This window comes from Amblyomma maculatum, chromosome 1, assembly GCF_055883805.1.
Source record: "Amblyomma maculatum isolate TAMU_Amacu chromosome 1, ASM5588380v1, whole genome shotgun sequence".
NCBI lineage: Eukaryota > Metazoa > Arthropoda > Arachnida > Ixodida > Ixodidae > Amblyomma > Amblyomma maculatum.
Window position 1 is genome coordinate 463,317,081 of NC_139344.1, and position 20,488 is coordinate 463,337,568.

The following is a 20,488-nucleotide window of genomic DNA, read 5'->3' on the forward strand; positions in this document are numbered from 1 at the left end:
TCCATGTAGGAAAGGTGAGTGGTAGTAGATTACATGGCTGAATAATAGTAGTGAAGGGCCGAAACTGCACTTCTTGGCCAAAGCTAGAGTGACAGTAAGTTTGGTGGACACGGTGCAACTAATGCTTCTTCCCTTGTAGGACATGTCGGAGATCGGTGCGCATAGTTTCTCCGGTGGCAATTACATCTAGCGGGAGACATCCTGCTTCTGCAAGTGTACTTGATGCAGAGGATCCCTTTAGGAGTCGAAGGCATTTCTACAAGAAATAGTTCCGCGCAGCTTCAAGAATCTTCTTGCTTGTTGGAGACAATCTTTCAAGCACCGGTAAATAGTAGCGTAACGTTCCTTCAATATAGGCCTTTTCAAGCAGAACCATCGACCGGCTGTCGCTGCCCCATGTGTTCCCGCCATGAATCTGAAAACCTGCGATTCTGCAGGGATTCTATCGCGGAGTGTTTTAATCTGAAATGCCCAAGAGTGGATACTCTCAATTATAACACATGGGAATCGGTGTGATTGTACATAGGACAGTGACCGTCCACCCAAAAGGAGCGTGTATCGAGTCATTTGTTCTCTTGTCAAATCCATAGCAAAGCTCTTTCTTGGTGAGCGGCGATGACCCCGGGGAGCCGGGTACATTGAGAAGTGCAATAACGCTCTCTGAATTCGTTGCTGCGTTGTATAACGCGAATGTGATGCACTCCAAATGCGGATATCATCTGCGAAAATTGTTATACGTACTCCTCGTGGAAGGTTTCTTGTTGTATGTATAAAGGCGATATTTAACAGAAGAGGGCTGAGCATAGCTCTCTGAGGTGCGCCCCTCTTCACTGCAGGAAAGAGAGTTGGACCATGTGGAATGCATATGAAAATTTGTCACTCTTTTAAATAGTGTTCAATTCAGTTGTAAAGCTTTCTTCCGAAGCCAAGGCTGGCCAAGGCTGTGAGGATCGCATGATGAAATACAGAGTCAAAAGCAGCCTTGATGTCAAGAAAAACGGCTGCCGGGATGTGCCCAGCGCGATGGTACGCTTCAAGGGATGGGACAAGGGTAATTACATTACCATTCACAGACCTATTCTGGTGAAACGCGTTCATTTCTTGAGGATATTCATTTCGGTTCTCGAGGAACCATGTGACGTGCTTGGAGATCATTCACGTCGAAGTGTAGGCCCGTTCCTGGTGCCCTCGTTCCATTGTTCAGCTCTCTCGGTGCACTCGTTCAGAGGCTACAGCAGTCCTTCTGTGTAACTACTATTACACATCTGGTGGTGTCTTGGTGAGTACGTTTCCCGACTTGCTTACGCCTACGAGATAAAACCACGGAGCTCATACCGGTACATTGGCGCCCAAGCCGCCGCCTCCGCGGCCAGTCATCTCAGTTTGGACCTCTTGGTACTCCGACGAGGATGACGTAGCCTCGACCGACTGTCCCACCGGAAATTGCCACAGTTAGCAGGACTCCGGCGTCCATCCTCTACCACATGCTACGAACACCGCCATCTTTTCACAGCGGCGTGTACGAAGATGCGGGAGATTGGTTTGGCACCTTTTAGCGGGTCGCCCACTACAACGGCTGGAGCGACGATCTCAAGCTTCATAATCCGTTGTTTGCGCTTGAGGCCTTTGCCAGGACATGGTTCGAGAACCACGAGAACTATCTGTTCACCTGGGAGATATTTCGCCAAAATCACCTATCTGCATTCCCCAACGCACACCGCTGGAAGGAAGCGGAAGCTGCACTTCACTCCCGCAACTAGCGGACTAACGAAAGCGTCCGCATGCAGGTGGAGGACATGACGCGCCTCTTCAAGCTTGCCGACCCCTCCAAGGCCCCCGACATAGCGGAGAAGCTTCGCTACTTCGTACGTGAGGTCAAGCAGAAGCGTTTTGACGGTCTTTTGCGCAGTCCACCGCTTACTGTTGCCGAATTCCTCACTGAGGTGACCACCATGGAGACAACGCTCCAGCAACGAGCCCTGCCATACAATCGGGATGAGAGCACGATTGGGCCCGCTGTTTCCTCGATGTCGCTAGGAAGCGATGGGGCCGTTTTACGTTAACTAATCAGGTCGATCGTCGGGTAGGAACTACAAGCGCTCCAGCTGACTTCCAGAGCGACTTCTACTACATCGCTGTCGGAGGTCGCCCGGGACGAGGTACGCCTAGCAGCGCAGAAACAACTCCCTGAGGGTCCTAGCCAGACTGCATGAGGGCATACTTACCTATGCATCTGTCATCTACCGGGCGCCAGTGCGAGGCTAAGACCTGAATACCGCCACTCAAGCAGTGCCGCAGTCTTGTTTTGTCAGTGTGCTTGCTCGACCAGCCTATCAGCAGCCACAGAAATGGGAAGTGTGGCGTGCACCAGACCGGCGGCCCCGCTGCTACCATTGTGATGAGGCGGGTCATCTTTGCAAACCTGCCTATACCGCTGTGTGGGCCTGCGTGTTTAGCGCCTGGTGACCCTTGCCCAAGAATGGCGAAAGGCCATTAGAAATCGAAGCACGCCTGTCCGCCTGCCATCTATGACTCTAGATCGTCGTCTCCTTGGTGGTACCGTTCCCCAAGCCCTCACCGAGACACCAGGATCCTGAGCGGTGTTCTCCCATTCCACTTCGGGAAAGCTAATTCCAGCGGTCTCTGGAGGCAAGGCCTCTGCGGTCGGGAAACTGAAGTTCCTTTATCGCCGATACGCCAAAACGCTGATTTCTCACAGGGCAAAGGTACTTCTGATTTCTCTGTGACAAATGATGGTACTGACGCTATCGTTTTACTTGATACGAGCGCAGATTATTCTGTAATGAGCCACAGTCTTGCGCGAGGTTTCGAGAGATTTGATCCTGGGCCTGGACTTTCCACATGTAAACGGTGCTTTGATCGACCTACACAAGGCGCGACTCACTTTATCAACAAAGCAAACCGTGGCGCACAGTGAGTCAGAAGACCCAAGAGTCAACGCTCTGCGTGTTTTGTGAGGACGACATAATGCTGCCACCACGGTTCAGTGGGCTAGTGTTAGTGAGAAAAGACTCATTCCACGACTACGAGGGTACTAGTGACAGCCACATTTCGCTGTTGCTTTTGAAGTTTGCTTCGCGACACTGACGTACGCCGGTAGTCAAGCATCGCATCTTCACTGATATTTATTTATTTTTCCTCAAAGGTCCCTTCCGGGACATTACATGTGGAGTGGGGATATCTCGGCAAAAAATATTATACATTAACGAAAAATGGACAAAAATGACGTTGATGACGTTGGAGTAGTCAGATGAGATGCGCCTGGCGGCACGATTCTGAACTGATACAATGGTATAATTCGGTTAATCTGATGGGGGATCCCAGACAGAATTAGCATATTCAAGTTTAGGTCTGATGTAAGTCTTGTAAGCGAGGGACTTGAGAGAACTTGCTGGTAGAGCAAGGTTGCGCCGAAGATACCCAAGGGCACTGTTTTCAGAGCTAGTTATGTTGGTTCGGCCACGCCACCAGTTCGTTTGCGTCCATACTTTGTTTCTCCTAAAGAGAGGGAGGCTATTAGAACGCAAGTCGATGAAATGCTTGCAGACGATGTTATACAGCCATCAACAAGTCCATGGGCGTCGCCGGTGGTCCTGGTGAAAAAGGGTGACACGTTACGATTCCTCGTTGATAACAGGAAACTGAATAATATTACTAAAAAGGACATATACCCACCCCCAGGTTCGATGGTTCGCTTGACCGACTCCGAGACGCCAGCTTCTTCTCTTCCTTATATCTGAAAAACGGATAATGGCAGATCGAGGTGAACGAGCGAGACCACGAGAAAACGGCTTTGATGACACCCGACAGTCTGGACGAATTTTAGGTACTCCCGTTTGGGCATTGCTCCGCGCCGGCCACGTTTCAGCGCATGATGGACACTGTTTTAGCTGGTCTGAAGTTGCAGTCGTGCCTTGTGTATCTGGAGGACGTGGTTATCTTTACGTCTAGCTTCGAAAAACACTTGAATCGATTGCGCATTGTACTTCAAGCTCTCCAGTCTGCGCAAATTTCATTTCGCCTTCGAGGAGCTCCGTTTGTTGGGACTTGTTGACAGCACACAAGGCGTTCTCCCAGACCCCGGCAAGACTCCCGCCGTCTCCAGCTTGCCACGCCCAACCAATAAGAAATCCCTCCGATGTTTTTTGGGTCTCTGCTAGTATTATCACCGCTTTGCTACAGATTATTCTTTCCTAATTGAGTCATTGACAGCCTTGACTCGAGATGTTACACCCTTTTTATGGAGGAGTGCCCAAGACGAAGCCTTCAAGAAACTCCACCGCGGCTTTCAAAGTCCCCCAATACTAGCTCATTTTGAAGGGTATGCAGACACAGATATTCATACTGACGTTAGCATTGTCGGTCTCGGAGCGATCCTCATACGGTGGAAGGACAGTGCAGAACGAGTCTTGCCTACGCGAGCCGTATTCTTTCTCGATCGGAAAGGAACTATTCAACGACAGAAAAAGAGTGTCTTGCCATCATTTGGGCTCTGAGTACGTTCCGACCATACATCTACGGGCGACCGTTTCGTGCTGTCAAGGATCACTCGCTATGCTGGCAAGCGAGCTTTAAAGATCTTTCTGGGCGGTTGCCAGATGAAGCTTTCGGTTGCGGGACTACGACGTGGCAGTCGTATATAAGTCGGGCCTGCAGCACCAAGGCGCGGACTGTTTATTACGAGCGCCCGTGGAATCGGCTACGCGAGAGATCACAACAGATTTCCCGGCTTTGAGTTGGCGCCACTCATTGAGTACCTGGTGGGGGATAATGCTAATGTACCTTGTGTGTTTCGACCTGGGATGTGATCCTTCACTCTGCAGTGTGAAGTACTGTACAAGCGCAACTCTGACAGCAGCAAGGAAACGTTGCTGCTTGTTGTGCCATCCCAGTTACGGCCCGAAATCTTCGACGCTTCTCATGCTGAACTATCCGCCGGCTACTTGGAGTCATTCGCATACTGGCAATGATTCGGCTGAAGTATTATTGGCTCAATTTAATACCATCAGTGCTTAAATACGTAATAACATGACGCGATTGTCAACGGCGAAAATCTCCTCCTCTGAAACCAGCTTGCTTTCTGAAGCCCATAGCAACCCTAAAGACCCATTTTCAGCAAATTGGTACAAACCTCCTCGGCCCTTTTGCGATGTCGCCGACATGGAAAACGGTGGATTGTCGTCGTGACGGATTACATGACACGGTACGCTTAAACCGCTTCACTTGAAAGCGATACTGCTGCTCAAGTCGCCGAATTCATTGTTCACAACATCGTCCTGCGTCATGGTGCTCCTGCAGCTATCGTTACCAATCGTGGAACTGCATTTACGACCCGCTTCACACAGGCAGTACTGAGGCTCATGGACACATGCATAGACGTACAACAGCCTATTACTCACAGACAAATGACGTGGTGGAACACCTCAACAGGACCTTGACCGATATGCTTTCCATGTATGTTGATGTTGAGTATAAAACATGGGACCAAATTCTTCAATACGCAACATTCGCCTATAATACCGCGCAACAAGAAACGACGTGGTTCCCTCCGTTTGAATTAGTCTTTGGTCGCTACGTAACCATCCCCCTGGATGCTATGCTACTCGTGGACCCCTCAACAGTGAGACTAAACATGACGTCGACGTCGCCACTAATGTTAAGCGCGCCGAAGAAGCGGCAACTGGCCAGACACCGTATTCACCGTCAGCAGCAGATCGATTCTGGCCGCTATTACCTTGGACGCCGCTTCGTTACCTACAACCCAGGCGACTATGTGTGGATCTCGACGCCCGTTCGTCGCCGCGGGCTGTCCGAAAAGTTACTACGCCACTACTTCGGCCCTCACCTAGCTATCTTGCGCCTCAGAGACGTAACGTATGAAGTTGCACCAGCCTCACCAGCTCGTTTATCGCACAAAAGCAAGCGCAGCGACATTGTACATGTGGTGCGAATGAAACCATACTACGAGTGATTCCTCGACTGACTTTCAGGCTGCATGTAGTCTACTTCGTGATGTCAGACTCGTGGTGCAACTCTTGAATGCTTTTTCTCCCGCTCTTCTGTCTGACGGTAACACTGCATCGGGGCGACGCTCCAGAGGAGGGGGCAGTGAGTCGTGACACGTGCATTAGAAGTAGAAGAAGAAGGAGCGCATTTGGAAGAAGTAGAGGACGTTGAAGTGTAGGCCCATTCCTGGTGCGTCATTCCCTGGTTCAGCTCTCTCGGTGCACTGGTTCAGCGGCTACAATAGTCCTTCTGAGTAACGACTGTTACAATATTAACGTCTTTCCTTCGCTCACACATTGCGGTGCGTAATTGGATGCCACGAAACAACGTTTCAGAAACTTTGCTTTCAGTACTGTTGTTATTACTCCTTCAAATCAAGCGTTCCTATGCGGGAAATGTACCGATGGTGTCCATTACGTCATCATGCTCGTCTTTTTATGTATACAAACATTAGAAGCAACTTATTAAAATCAGATATATTACGCAGCCTTAACTCACACCATCGAAAGTGAAATAGCCGGCGAAAATCTTGGTGTGGGATAGTTGGTGGCGCATCTTAACCAAAAGTAGGAGCAGCGCAAAAAAAATAAAGGACATAAGAGAAAGACACAAACAAAAGGACAGCGCCAGTCCTGTTGTATATGTCTTCCCTGTTTTTTACGCTGCTTCTACGTTTACGTAAAATGGTCGTCCTAACGAAAAATTCGCTAAATCTACACGTTTCGTACTTCGAATTATCTGCCGCCTTCCCTAATTGTCAGATTATCGTCAAGGTCGCGATAACAGGTGGCGGCGGCGTCTTGCCAGTAATCAAAGTTTGCTCTGCTACCCCATAAACGTCACTTCATGTTTAGAAATCGCATTAACTACAGGTAAAGCATTATCACGCCGTCTCTCCCTGTTATCACTGGCTCGTGTTACAGGCCACCCGAAACTGACTTGTTTCGTATGCAGTTTCACGATGCTCTCCAATCTATATCCATATCATAGCGCGTACCTTTACTTATATTCGGAGACTTAAATTTCACTTTCATATTGTGGAATGGCTTGGCAACAACATTAAGTAAGCACAACAACACCTGAATACGTGCCTCACATGTGGCTTGTCTCAACGTATCACTAACTCGACAGGGCAAGTTAGTTTTTCGTCCAACGTTCTCGACCTCGTGCTTACAGCTAACCTTGAGAACATTTCACCCCTCACTTACTTACCAGGCTTAAGTGACTATGCAAAAATCTATGGCATCTATCGCAGTCGCCTATCACGTCCTGAAAAATTGACGAAAGCACTGACACTCGATGACAAAGGGAACTATGATGCTCTGAATAACAGCATCGCGCCATTCACTAGCTCTTTTCTTTCAAACTTCTTAAATCGCTCTGTCGTAGCGTACTGGCGTCTGTTCAGTGATAAAATCTGCGACCTCATCTGCACGCACATCCCCACCAAAACTATCACCACATTGTCATCATCGCCGTGGTTGAACCAAACATTACAACGGCTGCTGAAAAAAAAAAAAGTAAAATGCTGCTTCGTAACGGGAAGTACTCTAACAAAGCGCAAGCATGGAAAAGAACTTCCTCTCCTACGCACACCAAGCTAAGAAAACATTCTTCTCATTACCATTGCATGCAATGCTTCGCAATAACCTCAGGCAATTTTAACAGGTCATTCATCCCAAATCATCTTTGCCATTATTGGTGTGTGAAGTACATGGTTCACCCATTTCATGCAGCGAGACGACAGAGACACCAAATTGGTTTTTCATCAAATTGTGCTAAAGAACCTGAGGGCGACTTTACTGGCTGTCTTATGTTTGATCATTCTGCTATGGCCGAGAGATGTTTTAACTCTGATGAATTAATAGCGTTATTTGATTACCTGAAACTAACTTCATCCCCTGGCGTGAACAACATTACGCAGGAACAACATTAACTCAAACCTTCTCAGGATTGCTAAGAATGTTGTATCCCTTCTTCTTTGCCATATCTGCTGGTAGTCCCTCTAGACCGGCACTGTCCCTGGCGACTGCAAAATAGAAAAAATTATCCCCTTGTACAAAAAGGCCCCTTCTTCCTCATGCAAAAATTACCCACTCATACCTCTCACTAGCGTTTCCTCTAAATAATGGAGCATGCAATTTGCTCACACATCATGAACTTTTTGCTGTGTCAAACATTTGTTCATTCCTCTCCACATGGATTCCTGAAAAAACTATCCTGCTCTATCCAGTTGGCTCTCTTTACTATGACATCAGTTCTAGCATAGATACTCACATACTGACCGATGCAGTTTTGTTAGACTTTGAAAAAGCTTTTGACAAATATACTGAAAAGTTTGCGCGTGGACACAAGGACAAGTGAGGAAAACAAGGACTTGTCCTTCTGTCTATGCGCAAATATTTTACTATGCACGCTAACCAACTCGCCCAACTTTCCGCTCTCCTTTCGACAATGTTGCCCACCAACGCCTTTTATTCAAACGTTCTCGCCTAATCCTTACCCAACACGCATTTGATGGCTCCGCAGTTTTATGACTAATCGCAAACAGCTTGTATTGGCTAACAACAGCATAGCTTCCATGTCTGTTGTTGCCTCTGGTGCGCCACAAAGTACTGGTTTAGGACCTCTTTTATTATTAATATGCATTATTAATTTTCCAAAAAATCTACCTTCTACCGTTCGTTTGTTCACCGACGACTGAGCCATTTACAGGGGCATCAATAACAGTAGAGACGCTTACCATCGGCAGTGTGACCAAACACTTGTGGAAAAGTGGTGCGCTAGCTGGCTATAGTCTTTTAACGCTAATAAAAGAACTGTAATTTTATTTCATTGCCATCAGTCATATCCTACCCCAAAATAAACTATTTATGGCGCATTGATATCTCATGCATCCACATATAAATATTTAGGAATCAACCTAGCATGAAATATTTCCTCGAGAACCAGCATTTATGAATATAACCAACGAAGCTTTAAGCATGTTCCAGGTTTCTTCTAAAATGTAACAGTGAGCCTTTATTTAGCAATAAACAAATAAAAAACAATCCAAAATAGTTTGCGTGCGTAAATTAAAAGCTTTAAACTTTTGGTGCCTCGAAACTGACTGAAATAAAAAACCGGTGCACTTACCATTTAGGGTGGAGCCTAAGCAACCGTTAAGTTTTTCTTTTCTTTTTTTGCAATTTTAAATTTTCTCGGGGCGTAGAGGAATATCATATGATGGATGAAAAAAAACGGTTAGCTGATTTAATGAAGTCCAGAAGTGAACAATGAAGCGGTCCCTGTATCCAAGTGGTATATGGCAACGGATTGTGGATTTTAAATATCTGCTCCAGGTTTTTCCTCGTGCTTTTTCTGGCTAATCCCTGCATCCACGAAACGAGAGCACACCTTTGAACACTTAGAGAGATCGCACAATTTTGCCTTTCGAATAGCGAGGACCGCACCGCAAGGATTCTTTGCTAGCTCTGCGCATATAGGTACTGTTGCTTACAGGGCGCGAAATGCGGTCTGAGCTCTCGCTGCGCCTAAATCAGACTGCGCTGTTTTTACAGCACAGTAAATCTGCAGAGCACTTACGAACACGAACGATTGTCCGGTACTGACACAACATTTGACAGGCGCTTCTCACCAATTGTCCTAATTTTAAGCAAAGTGGCTAATCATTATATAATAATAAATTGTTCTGAAGGAGTCGAGGCGTATGTTTGGCTAGCAATTACACTTGATAAAATTGCTCAAACTGTGTTCTGCTAGGGATCGCAGTTAGTTGGGAGCGGCTTTCAGCACTGCTCCCCAGATAGTGTCTATTGGGTTTTCTCGCTGGTTGTATGCGCCAGGTTCCTAATCACATTCACCGTGTAATACTTGCTAAACCTTTTCCCCAAAACATGCACCCCACCTACCCTCAACCCCGCCACAGAAACCGCATGAGGGCGCTCCACAAATACAATCGCACCCAACTGGATGTTGTGTTAGTGGATGGCGCATGGATGAGAGCGGGCGCAATACTAACCACCACCAATTCCTTCCTACTACATGGGACAAGTGCAGGACAGACACATGCACTGACACATGCCCTTCATTTGTACCTTCTTGCCTCGCGCTGTTTTATTCCGTTTTTCAACAGGTACCAAGCGGCCAGATTCGTTCTCTTCCTTATTCCAAGCCGTTGCCTCCTCCAAAGTTTCCGCACTGCCTCTACAGATGATGCCGAAAAGGCCGTCATTGCCCTAGCCATCCCACGAATGGAGTTTCATAACATATTATCCTACTTAAAAAATTGAGATATTAAACTTTGCACTTGGGGGAATTCATGTGACTGTACGTATTTGGAATGCTGAGCTCAGCTGCCACATAAGAGCCCGGACACATGAAGCTCATACGGGTGCTTACCGACTCCGGGAATTCTGAGACCAGGCAGACAAAGCTTCAGATAAAGGTTCTTTCAACCGGAAACGGGCGAACGTGGCCCTGGGGTTTCCGAATGAGCGCACACTTAAGTGAGATACGCGGGCCAAAACGTTCGAGCATTGTCTCTCCCCACCACCAACCCACTCCTTCCTCGAAAATTATTCTCTGATACTTTGAAGGCGCCTCTAAACGCGCTCCCTATAGACTCTCGCGCTCTAACTACCTAAACACCTCTTTTATCACCTGACAGCTGCATTCAATCATTAAAACTTCCTGCTTTGCGAGTTGGTAGTTCATCTTGATCTACGGTTTTTTTTTTTCGCAAACAAAGACAAAGACAAGAAAGGCGAGACGTAAACACACAAGAGCAGGGTATGCACTCAATCATACCCTGCTCGCCTTTCCATCACACCATCTGCTGCGGCGCCTGGAGCACCTTACCACTTGGGAGGGTTAGAAGACTGTGACGCTCTGCGAAACAAGCATAGTTGCAGAACCTGTATGCAAGGCAAAGGCTGGGCTTGTAGAGTCATGAACCTTCAAGGCATGATCGTTTGAGTGCTGGGGTGTTGTGCGGCGGCCGAGCGGCCTGCGTGTCCCAAACTGCTTTGTGTTCAATGAAGGTTTCCCCGCCACCCCCTGTATGCGAGTCATGCGAATTAGGAGATTATGGACGTTCTGCAACTATGCCTGGAACCATCTTGCACCGGTATTTGCATTTGATAAAACACATGACCTCGCTCCCCGCAATATACCCAATAATACTTGCAAAGCCCGCGTGCATGATACGTCTACTCGTCAAGGAATGGGACAGCGTGGGCTATTTGGGTGTGAATACAGTAACTATTAATGATAAATGCGTGCATATTTCGAAGCGGAACTGGAGTGCTTGTTTCCTGCTGCGCTACTGCCCCTTTCTTTTCGCTAGGTAAGGGACCCATCAAGGCTCTCCTATGCTACTCCAGTGTAGTCGGAACGTCACGCGAATACGTGAAAGTTGCGCGAGATGGTCTTGCGCGCGTAAATTACATTGCTGAACGAGCAAAAGTACTAAAAACCTCAAAGTTCGCCATCAAATGAGCAGCGCTTTCTTCTCGGTAACAACAGCTCCGATTTCTTTAAACGATGCTCTTCAGTGCACAATGTCGACTTAGCGCGACCGCCGGAAGCAATATGTGGTGCCCTCCCATAACGTTATGAAGTTTCGAAACCAGTATGCATTTAAAGACTGGTACAGTGTTACTTTATGACAGGCGGCCTTTCACGCTATGTGTGTGTGTGGGATCGAGTGCTGCATAACTACGCGTAGTGTAAAGTAGAATGTATTCTTTACCGTAAGAAGATATAGTGACCGAAACTCAGCTCATTTTGGACGCCATCATAGTTTCGACTGTGCCAAAGAAACATTGTCAGAAAAATGTTGCATCAGCATTAAACATTGAAACGGCGGATGTGAGTATACCGCTCGAATATTTATTTCAATCATCTCAAAAAGCTCAAGAAGAAACAAAGGTTGATCTGAAGGTCCGAAGTGTCTCTTTGTAAGTCGGTACTAATGTAAGCAGACTGCGATGAAGCCTGCTTGAGCGTTTTTGTCCATTCGCTAAAAGCGAGTGCCATAGATTTGTTTATCGCCTTTTGGTCCTGCTTGTGGAGGAAGTATGTTTCACTCAGGGTTATGATTTCATCTTTCTAAGGATGCGGTTGCATCCAAATCAGCGGAAGCAGGTTCATAAAAACAAAAATAGAATAAGAGCTAGTGTCACATATTTCCGCTTCTCGAACAGCTATCATGCGGTCTTGACAACAATGGCCGCGTGGAATTCCCAACCGCTGCCCAAAAAAGAAAAGTGCAAACACAAGCTGGCTGCATAAATGGCCTCCGAAACGATTAAGGTACAGTAGTCTTTTCGAAAGCGTGAAGCCATCCGGAAAGAAATGAGGCCATCGATGAAGACAGTTGCAGTTCCCTCAGTGCTCGCCTTTCTGCTCCTGCTTGAAATTGGTGAGCTCTATGGCGTTCTGAAAGCTTTTCCTTCGAGAGAGAATTAACGTTCATAAAAAACGGACCTTGAGATTTGCTTGCCGTTCAGAAGGGGAGGGTCCGTATACCTGAACTCCAGTAGACTCAGCTTCTCCACGAACCTAGTCAGTGAGCTAAATCTATCTCGGAAGGCAAATGAATCATTCTCAGAAAGTTTTTTCGCTAGGCTTGCTCGCACACCCTAATAAATAGTGGAAAGGTATGGATGTTATGTCACATAAGGAGGTTGCATGAATGTATTTACTGCAATTGTGAAGATTTTAAATGCTTTTGTCTGTGATTTAAGCCAGACTAGAGGACCTGTTTAGCTTAGCCTCATTTAAAATGTATATTCTCGAGTCGTTCTTCTGATGTTCAGGAGAGGGGTGTGAGGCAGGGTTAAGAATGCCTTGCTCTGTAAATAGGTGTTTGAGCTGCGCGACCATCAGTCGTCTCAGTAAAACGCATAATCCGGCATGATATCCGGCATCCAATACTTTGGTGATGTTATTGTAAAGGGTTGCGTTGTATCATCTCTCCTTATAACCACAAGCTTGTTAAACTTAGTGGCACGGCCAGAGGTATATTACGTTTTATTAATTTCGGGCAGCTCCACCATAGTATATGTCCTTATAATCAAGGCAGGTTTGCTATAAGCCTGTGACTACAGGGGAAATTTTGCAGTGTTTGCGTAGTATTTAATAGCAAATTTCGCAAACCTTTTGAAATTTGCTTCGCAACTATTGTTTAGGCTGTAGCGGCACTCTGTAATGATGGCTGCTTCTAGTGGCAAATGTACATGGTCTGATACGGCCAGGTCGAAAAGCCGTCGGCGTCGTAGTAGTTGCCGGCACCAGCGTGTCAGAAATATTCGCGCGGAAAAATTATGATTGCTCAACAGGGTTGTGTTGTCAAAACCGCATGACCTCATGCAGGAATTTCAAGCGCCCCACATTTATTCAACTTAGGGTTGTAACGTCATAATCTTATCTTCCGACCAATCAGAATTTTGTCGCGCGAATATTTCCAACACGCGTTGTCAGCTACTATCCCGGTTACGACGCGGACGGCTTTTCAACCCAATGAGCAGCATATGTGTCGCGTAAAATAGAAATTTCCGAATGTTTTTTTCATATCATATGGAATCCATATCTTCTTATTCCGTATAATAGGCAAATATAGAACTATTGAAGGCGAACCTTGTTTCGAAAGCTTCCAGCTTCGCAGCGTCGGAATGAATGTATTCTTCATTTTGGGCGAACGAGCCTATAGCTGTCGAGACAGGAATGCCATTTGGGTGCGTAGGGTAGTCGATATTCGGAGTTTTTCTTGTGTAGGGCTATACTTAACATCACAGCATTTAAGTAGGAAGGACAATATTACGACTTCTTGGTGAGTACCTTCTTTGGTTATGTTGTACTTATAAGAACGTATCTTGCAAGTTTCTGTCGTCGATGTTATTTCCGGAAGAAATGTCTTCACATATTAAAAGGTTCAGTCTGCGCAGTTTAGAGCGACATGTTCTTAGAAGAATGGATGACACGAAATGTTTTAAAATACATAATTTAAATCGCGTGAGAGGAGAAAGTGTTATCTATGTCATATCGCTACTATTACTTGATCCTTAGTGAGTTGGAAGGCGTGAGCTGTTTTGGTCTGGACGACCACGGTAGAGGTGACAGTTTATTATCCTTAAGGTAATGTTTGAGGCGCGATCGCAATGTTGGCTCCTAGGACATATCAAGTGTTGCGTAAATATAGAGCATAATGACATTGAGGGCGGGTTGCTCCACTGATTTCGGGATAGTCATTATTTCCTATTGATGGCATACTTGCTATATTCTTGCAGCATAGTGCTAAACAGACAGGGACACAGCGAGACCCACGGGACCGTGTGTTTCGCTATGTCCTTGTCTGTTTAGCTCTATGTTGCAAGAAAACCGTCACCAGTACGCCCAAGCTTCAATCCTGGAAGACTTCCTGTACCTGTCCTTTCGATAAGCTAGGGTTGCGATAGTCTTTGGTCGATTTAATCGGTGCCAGGCTGTACTTTCAAGTCATAGCGTTGGGGATTCGATCGGCTACAGAGGTCGTGTTCCTCCGTGATGCTCAGAGGGGAGGGGGACGCCCAAATCTGAATTTTGTTTAGCTTGGTATGCCATGGTACACAGGGGAATAGAAATATTGATAATGTGCTTGCTATGAGGCGAGGGTGGAGAGCGGGGGCGAGGGGGGGGGGGCAGCGTGTAAGAGGTCTCTGGGGAGTGTGTAAGCTTGCATAAATGTGCCTGAAGGCTCTCTCCGGCACATTCAATAAGTTGTTATATTGGTTTTTGTTTGCTAAAAGATATAGACGGCTGAATTTTCGCAGACAAATTTTCCGAGGTCTGTGCTCTAGTGATCCGGTATTAGAAAGTTTCGCAATCAAAAAGGTTAACTGGACGTAAGATCTGCTTTGTAGGCCTTCTTTAGGCGCTTTCCTGTGGGACCTCTGCCGAAAAGAACTTAAGCGAGCAGAGTGAGTCGAACCTCAAAAGAGAGTTATTGGTACTCTAGCTGCATTCAGTAAGGAAACTGGTAATTCAAGCAGTGTTAAATACGGAGCAAAAAGAGCCGATGGTGATTAGGAGAACCCAGCTGCATTCCAGGAGGGAGGAAGCCTAGCAGGCGCTACGGAACGTTAGGCAGGCAGATGAGAGCACGAAGTGAGGAGGTAAGTTGGGTGTTCCTTACAAGGCACAGGATTGGGTGCATTCCTCCTAGTGATGATGACGTTGGTGGCAGCTTTGCGAAAATGTTGAGGGCTGTGCATGGAGCGGTTTTGTTGGACATTGGTTTTTATTTCCTACATTGGTTGCTGCACTCAGCCAGCGCGTTTGTTTGTCTTTATTCTGCTTTATGACTAGTGTGGACAGGAAGTGTCACCATCAGAAAGAAAATAATAAAACCAACTCAATAGTGTCTCGACAGCTCTAATCACTGTTCTCCACAGCATGTTTTGTATCTTTATTGCATGAAAAAAAATTCAAAAAATGAGACCGTGAACAGGTATGCATCAAATGACCGGGTTGCCTGATGCTGTCAGCTCGCCGCAATCCACTCCTTGCTCACCATCGCGAATTTCAGGAGGCACACATAAGCATCAAGATACCGTAGCTAGCTTGGCAGCTCTTCCATGGCAGCGTATAGTCCCTGTATCAAAGATAACTGGTCTCGGAATACAGACTCTTCCATAAAACTCTTTAGTCTCATCAACGTGAATAAATCAAATATCAACAAACGAGAACGTAATACTGTAGTGTGTGGTTTGAATGTCCTGCTGACGCTTTCGCTGCAATATGACCCAGAAGAAATCAGCATCGCAGGACCGGACAAAACAATTATCAATGGTCTCTGACATTTACCAGGCAGCAATTTACTGGCCACGGTACAAACACCTTCTTAGCATGATGCTATGCCTGCACGAGAACGTGTTTGGAGCAGATTTAAAACACTAAAATGTCAGATAAGGCTTGTGATACACCGGTATAGAAAAAAAAAAGACTTGGTAAGGATGTAGGTCAGCTGCCTAATATCGAGCGCCCACTGAAGAACTTGAGGGAGGGCGCAATGTCATTGAGGAATCGCAATTGAGTTCCTTCACGAGCCTGTTGGGGCGAATAGATGAGGCAAATGAACACTAGCTGAGGCGCACATCGAGTAAAAATTTTTTATTTGCATTTTTCCAAAGGGAAAGAAGAAAGACGTTCATGCCCGAACAACTAAAAAAAAAAGCTGACTCTGCAGACTTTATAGAGAGAAACCAGTTGTCACGATGAATAGCTGCCATTGAGAATGTCACGTGATAGTTGCGAGTATGTCTAGTATTGGATGCAACCTTTTTCTCGCAAGGACACAGGCAAGGTTTCAAAACAATAGCTTTTTGCAGACGTGGGCTCTATGCCGGGCTAAGAACGAGCCCTTAGTTTCCCAATGAAGCACAAATACGTCGGGTGGTGTAGATGAAAAGGGCAACTGCGGCTCTGAGGAGGAGAAGGGAATTGTAAAAGACTGCGGCATGTTTGCAGCGTACTCGGCTGCCATGTATAAGATGCCGCGTGAAATCAGCGTTTCATTTCACATCGGCTTGGATGAAGACGTGTCAGGCCCCAGTCGCCATGAGAAAAAATAAAACCGTAAAAATAAAGTATATACAACGTACCAAATTAGACATTAAAGAGATAAAACAAAGCAAAAAATAAGAAAAGAAGAAAATGAAGATAAGAAAATAGAAACATATAAGTAAAATATAACATAAAGTCTCATGAACACCAACGAAATGAAGAACCAGCTCATAACCAAAGTGTTCGCGCAACTAGAAATGCTTTGGCATTTGCGTACATAAGGAGATTTAAGTTGCCCCATAATTTTCTCCGCGTTCGTTGGCTCTTTGCAATGAAAGAGCTGACGTAAACTACTTCTCTTCATCAGTACTTATCGCATCTTGCTTGTGACGGAGGTCAGCAAAACTTCACGTCTGCAGCGTGAAGGTTACAAAGCTTTTCAAAGCTCGATCGCAGTCTATTATTATTATACTTTAGTCTCTCAATCTATAGTTATTGTCACGTAGTGGTGACAAGGCCGTTACACCAAAAGACACAGGCTTGATGGTACAGAAATTAACTCTTTATTGGGCTGACTTGCGCCCGCAAAATAACTAAGCAACTTGACGGTCGCGATAGCAACAAACGTGCTCGTCGATCGTCGAACAAAGAATGCTCGTTGCACTCGTCAACGCTCAATTTAAAGGCTGCTCAGAACAATCTAAATAACGTCGTAAACTGCTACTACCACAAGCAGGAACGTTGTAGAAAGACACACGTGTGGCCGGAATCTTCGAGACAGATCTCGGTGCATCTTGGTGGTCCACCAATTCGTCGAGAAAAGCGATCGTCGTGCCCCTGTTGAGAGGCCGGTGTTCTTCGGTGAAATTTGTTATCAGCACCTGAGCATGTTCACTTGGGAATTTTGCGGTGCCTCTTGCGACGCCGATACCTCGTTCCAAGAGCAATTGGATATTTCCTTCGACAATGCCTTCAGCGGTTTCGATGCCTGCGCTACCCATGCAGACTACTACGCTTGATCGGGGCGGCACGGTCAATTCTCCATCGAGGACGTTAAGAGCGACGTATGTTATCGAAGTTGTCGTAGCAGGAATGGCTTTATCTGCAGAGAGCTTTATGAGCTTAGATCGCAGGTCGATGATAGCCCTATCTTCATTTAGGAATTCCATGCCTAAAATCACGTTACGCGAACACTGCAGGACCACAAATCTGGTGGGGTAAGTACTCCCATTTAAGGCTATTCTTGCAGTGCATCGTCCCGATGGAGGAATGAGGTTACCACTAGCTGTGCGAATCAGCGGGCCATCTCAAGCGGTGGTAACTTTCCTGAGCTGAGAGGCTAACGGTCCACCGATGACTGAATAGTCAGCTCCGGTGTCTACTAGGGCAGTGAATCTGCGGCCGTCGACATCAACTTCAAGGTCACCTGTTCGCGTCCTCGCATTGCACGTGGGCCTTGGTGTCCGAACTGGGCTCCGTCGTTTCTTCAGGTTATGTCCGGGAAATACCGTTGTTACTTCGCTGGGCGGCGGTGTCGGCTTGAAGTCTGGTCGTGGTCTCGTCGACGTTGTCGTCTTGTGGATCGGCGATTTAATGGCTGCGTCGTCGTCACTCATCGTTGGCGATGGATGATCTTCGTGTTTTCGCCGTGAAGCAACCTTACTTTAAAAGGTTGCTCAGTTTAGTTTCTCCTGCGCGGGCTTGGGTATCTTTCGCGCACACTCTCATCGTAGTTACGGTCTAGCGACACAAAGGGGGCCCTGTACGGCGATGGGGACCTGAACTGACGGCTTGGTGGCGCAATCTCACCGCTACAAAGATAGTTGTAGATTTCTTGTGGTCGTTCACCTGGGCGTGGTAGGGTAGCGTCGACTGCAAATCCGCGAAGACCGATTCGTCGGTACGGGCAGTTACGCAGAATGTGTCCGGCCTCAGCGCAGTGGAAGCATAATGGCCGGTTGTTTGCTGTCCTCCAGGCGTCGCACTTCCTGGGGCTTGGGTGTCGTTGGTAGGCTTGGCGTGCGGAGGCCAAGGGGCGGCTTTCAGGAACAAGACGGTAGCAGCGAGGGCTTGCAAAGTCATCACGTCGGGGCGCAGGGCGACGTAATGCAGCAGCGTAATTCATCGCTGTTGCCTCTTGTGCTGGAACTGTCACAGCCGTCGCTTTAGGAACGCCCAGCGCCTGCTGAACTTCTTCACGGAGGACGTCCACGAACGTCGCCACCTGGGGTTGTTGCGATAGTGGTAGCAATCGGTGGAGGTCCTCTCGCACCGAAGGTTCTCTCCGCTTGCACATGCGCTAGGGCAGTGGCTTGAGTAGCGGCGCACCTGGGTGTCCAACGCCTTCTCGATGGCCGATGCTTCACTTTCAAATTCGTCTACAGTTTTCGGCGGGTTCCGCACAAGCCCTGCCAAAAGCGACTCTTTAACGCCTCGCAAAAAAAAAATGTCACTCTCTCACCTTCGGTCATATTAGGGTCAGCGCGGCGAAACAGGCGTTTCATCTCCTCTACATAGACCAGGACGGGCTAGTTTGGGAGTTGAATTTTGATTGTAGGAGGGCCTGAGCTCTTTCTTTTCGGACAGAACCTGCAAAGGCCATCCAAAACTGTGCTTTGAATATCTCTCAATCCTTTAAAGAAGTCTCGTGATTTTCGAAACAAACTCGGGCATGTTCTTGAAGAACAAAGTAGATTTGCCTGAGTTTCGTAGCGTCGTTCCAGCCGTTGAATTCTGCTACACGAAAAGGTCCATGCAGTCTTCCATACCTTCTCTGAGCAGTGCTTGGAAAATAGGGGCTCCCGCGGCTGCACGAAGACGACTGGTGCTGTTGACTTGGCCATTTCCAAAGTTGATGCCTTCCGGAGTCGAATGGGGTCAGGCAGCAGCCCGTTTTCGGGTTGTAGGCCTTGCAGTCGGCGGCTGGTTCGGTGACCTGGTCCCCCAGGGCTACAGGAACAAGGCTGGTGTCTTCGCTTGAAGGATCAAAGGCAGCACCTCCACCAGATGTCACGTAGTGCTGACAAGGGCGTTGACAGCAAAAAAAGACACAGGCTTGATGGTACTGAAATTAACTCTTTATTCAGCTGACTTGCGCCCGCAAAATAACTAAGCAACTCAGCGGCGGCGATAGTAACAAACGTGCTCGTGGATCGTCGAACAAAAAATGCCCGTTGCACTCGTCAACGCTCAATTTAAAGGCTGTTCAGAACAATCTAGATAACGTCGCAAACTGCTACTAGTACAAGCTGGAACGTTCTAGAAAGACACACACCAGTGGTCGGAATCTCCGAGACAGATCTCGGTGCATCTTGCGCTGCAACGAAATTGATAAAAGGTGCGTTTCGCGACATCGAGCAATAACAAACAAACAATACAGAACTGATACGCGATCCAGAATCAGAACAACGAATACAGTTTAGAACGTTTCGCGGCATTATCAGGAGCGTAACAAAAATGAAGGTGTTTTAATGATTTTTGAGATATGAGGTCTACACCTGCAGCTGCTGGCGAGGCTTTTTCTCCGAAGTGGACATGATGCGGCTGCTACTTCAGCTGCTGGCAAGTCTATGATAACGCCAAGGCCAGAGCTTGCAGCGCTGATGAGAATGACTGATTTTTTACGCAGATGAGACTGCTTTTATGGGCTTTGCTTTTCAATAATTTATCGGTATCACAACACCAACTAGTACTCTATTCTTGGTTGACATTGAGCGTAAGGCACACTGTGGGTCCGAGACATTAGTTTTTCCCCGCTTTATTAAAATAATCGCTTGTATACTCATTGAATAATAAATAAGATAGAAATCTCTTAAAATTACCGCGTTAAGTGAAATCATACTTGTTGGTTATATTCAGCTGTAACATGATTACTATAAGCCAAGAAGTAAAAAGCGCAGAATCTTAAGGAAATAAT

At 46.8% G+C, this 20,488-nt stretch overlaps 1 protein-coding gene across 2 annotated transcripts in view; it reads right to left on the minus strand.

Moving 5' to 3' along the window:
• Positions 1–15,461: 15,461 nt before the first annotated feature.
• LOC146209816 (uncharacterized) overlaps positions 15,462–20,488 on the minus strand; it is an 81,180-nt gene continuing 76,153 nt past the window's right edge. The window contains exon 4 of one of the 2 annotated variants that reach the window (XM_084604102.1): positions 15,462–15,661. In XM_084604102.1, coding sequence (XP_084460228.1) covers positions 15,592–15,661 — 70 coding nt within the window. In that variant the 3' untranslated portion in view covers positions 15,462–15,591. The remainder of the gene's footprint in view (positions 15,662–20,488) is intronic. The other variant, XM_084604136.1, reaches the window with a different exon arrangement.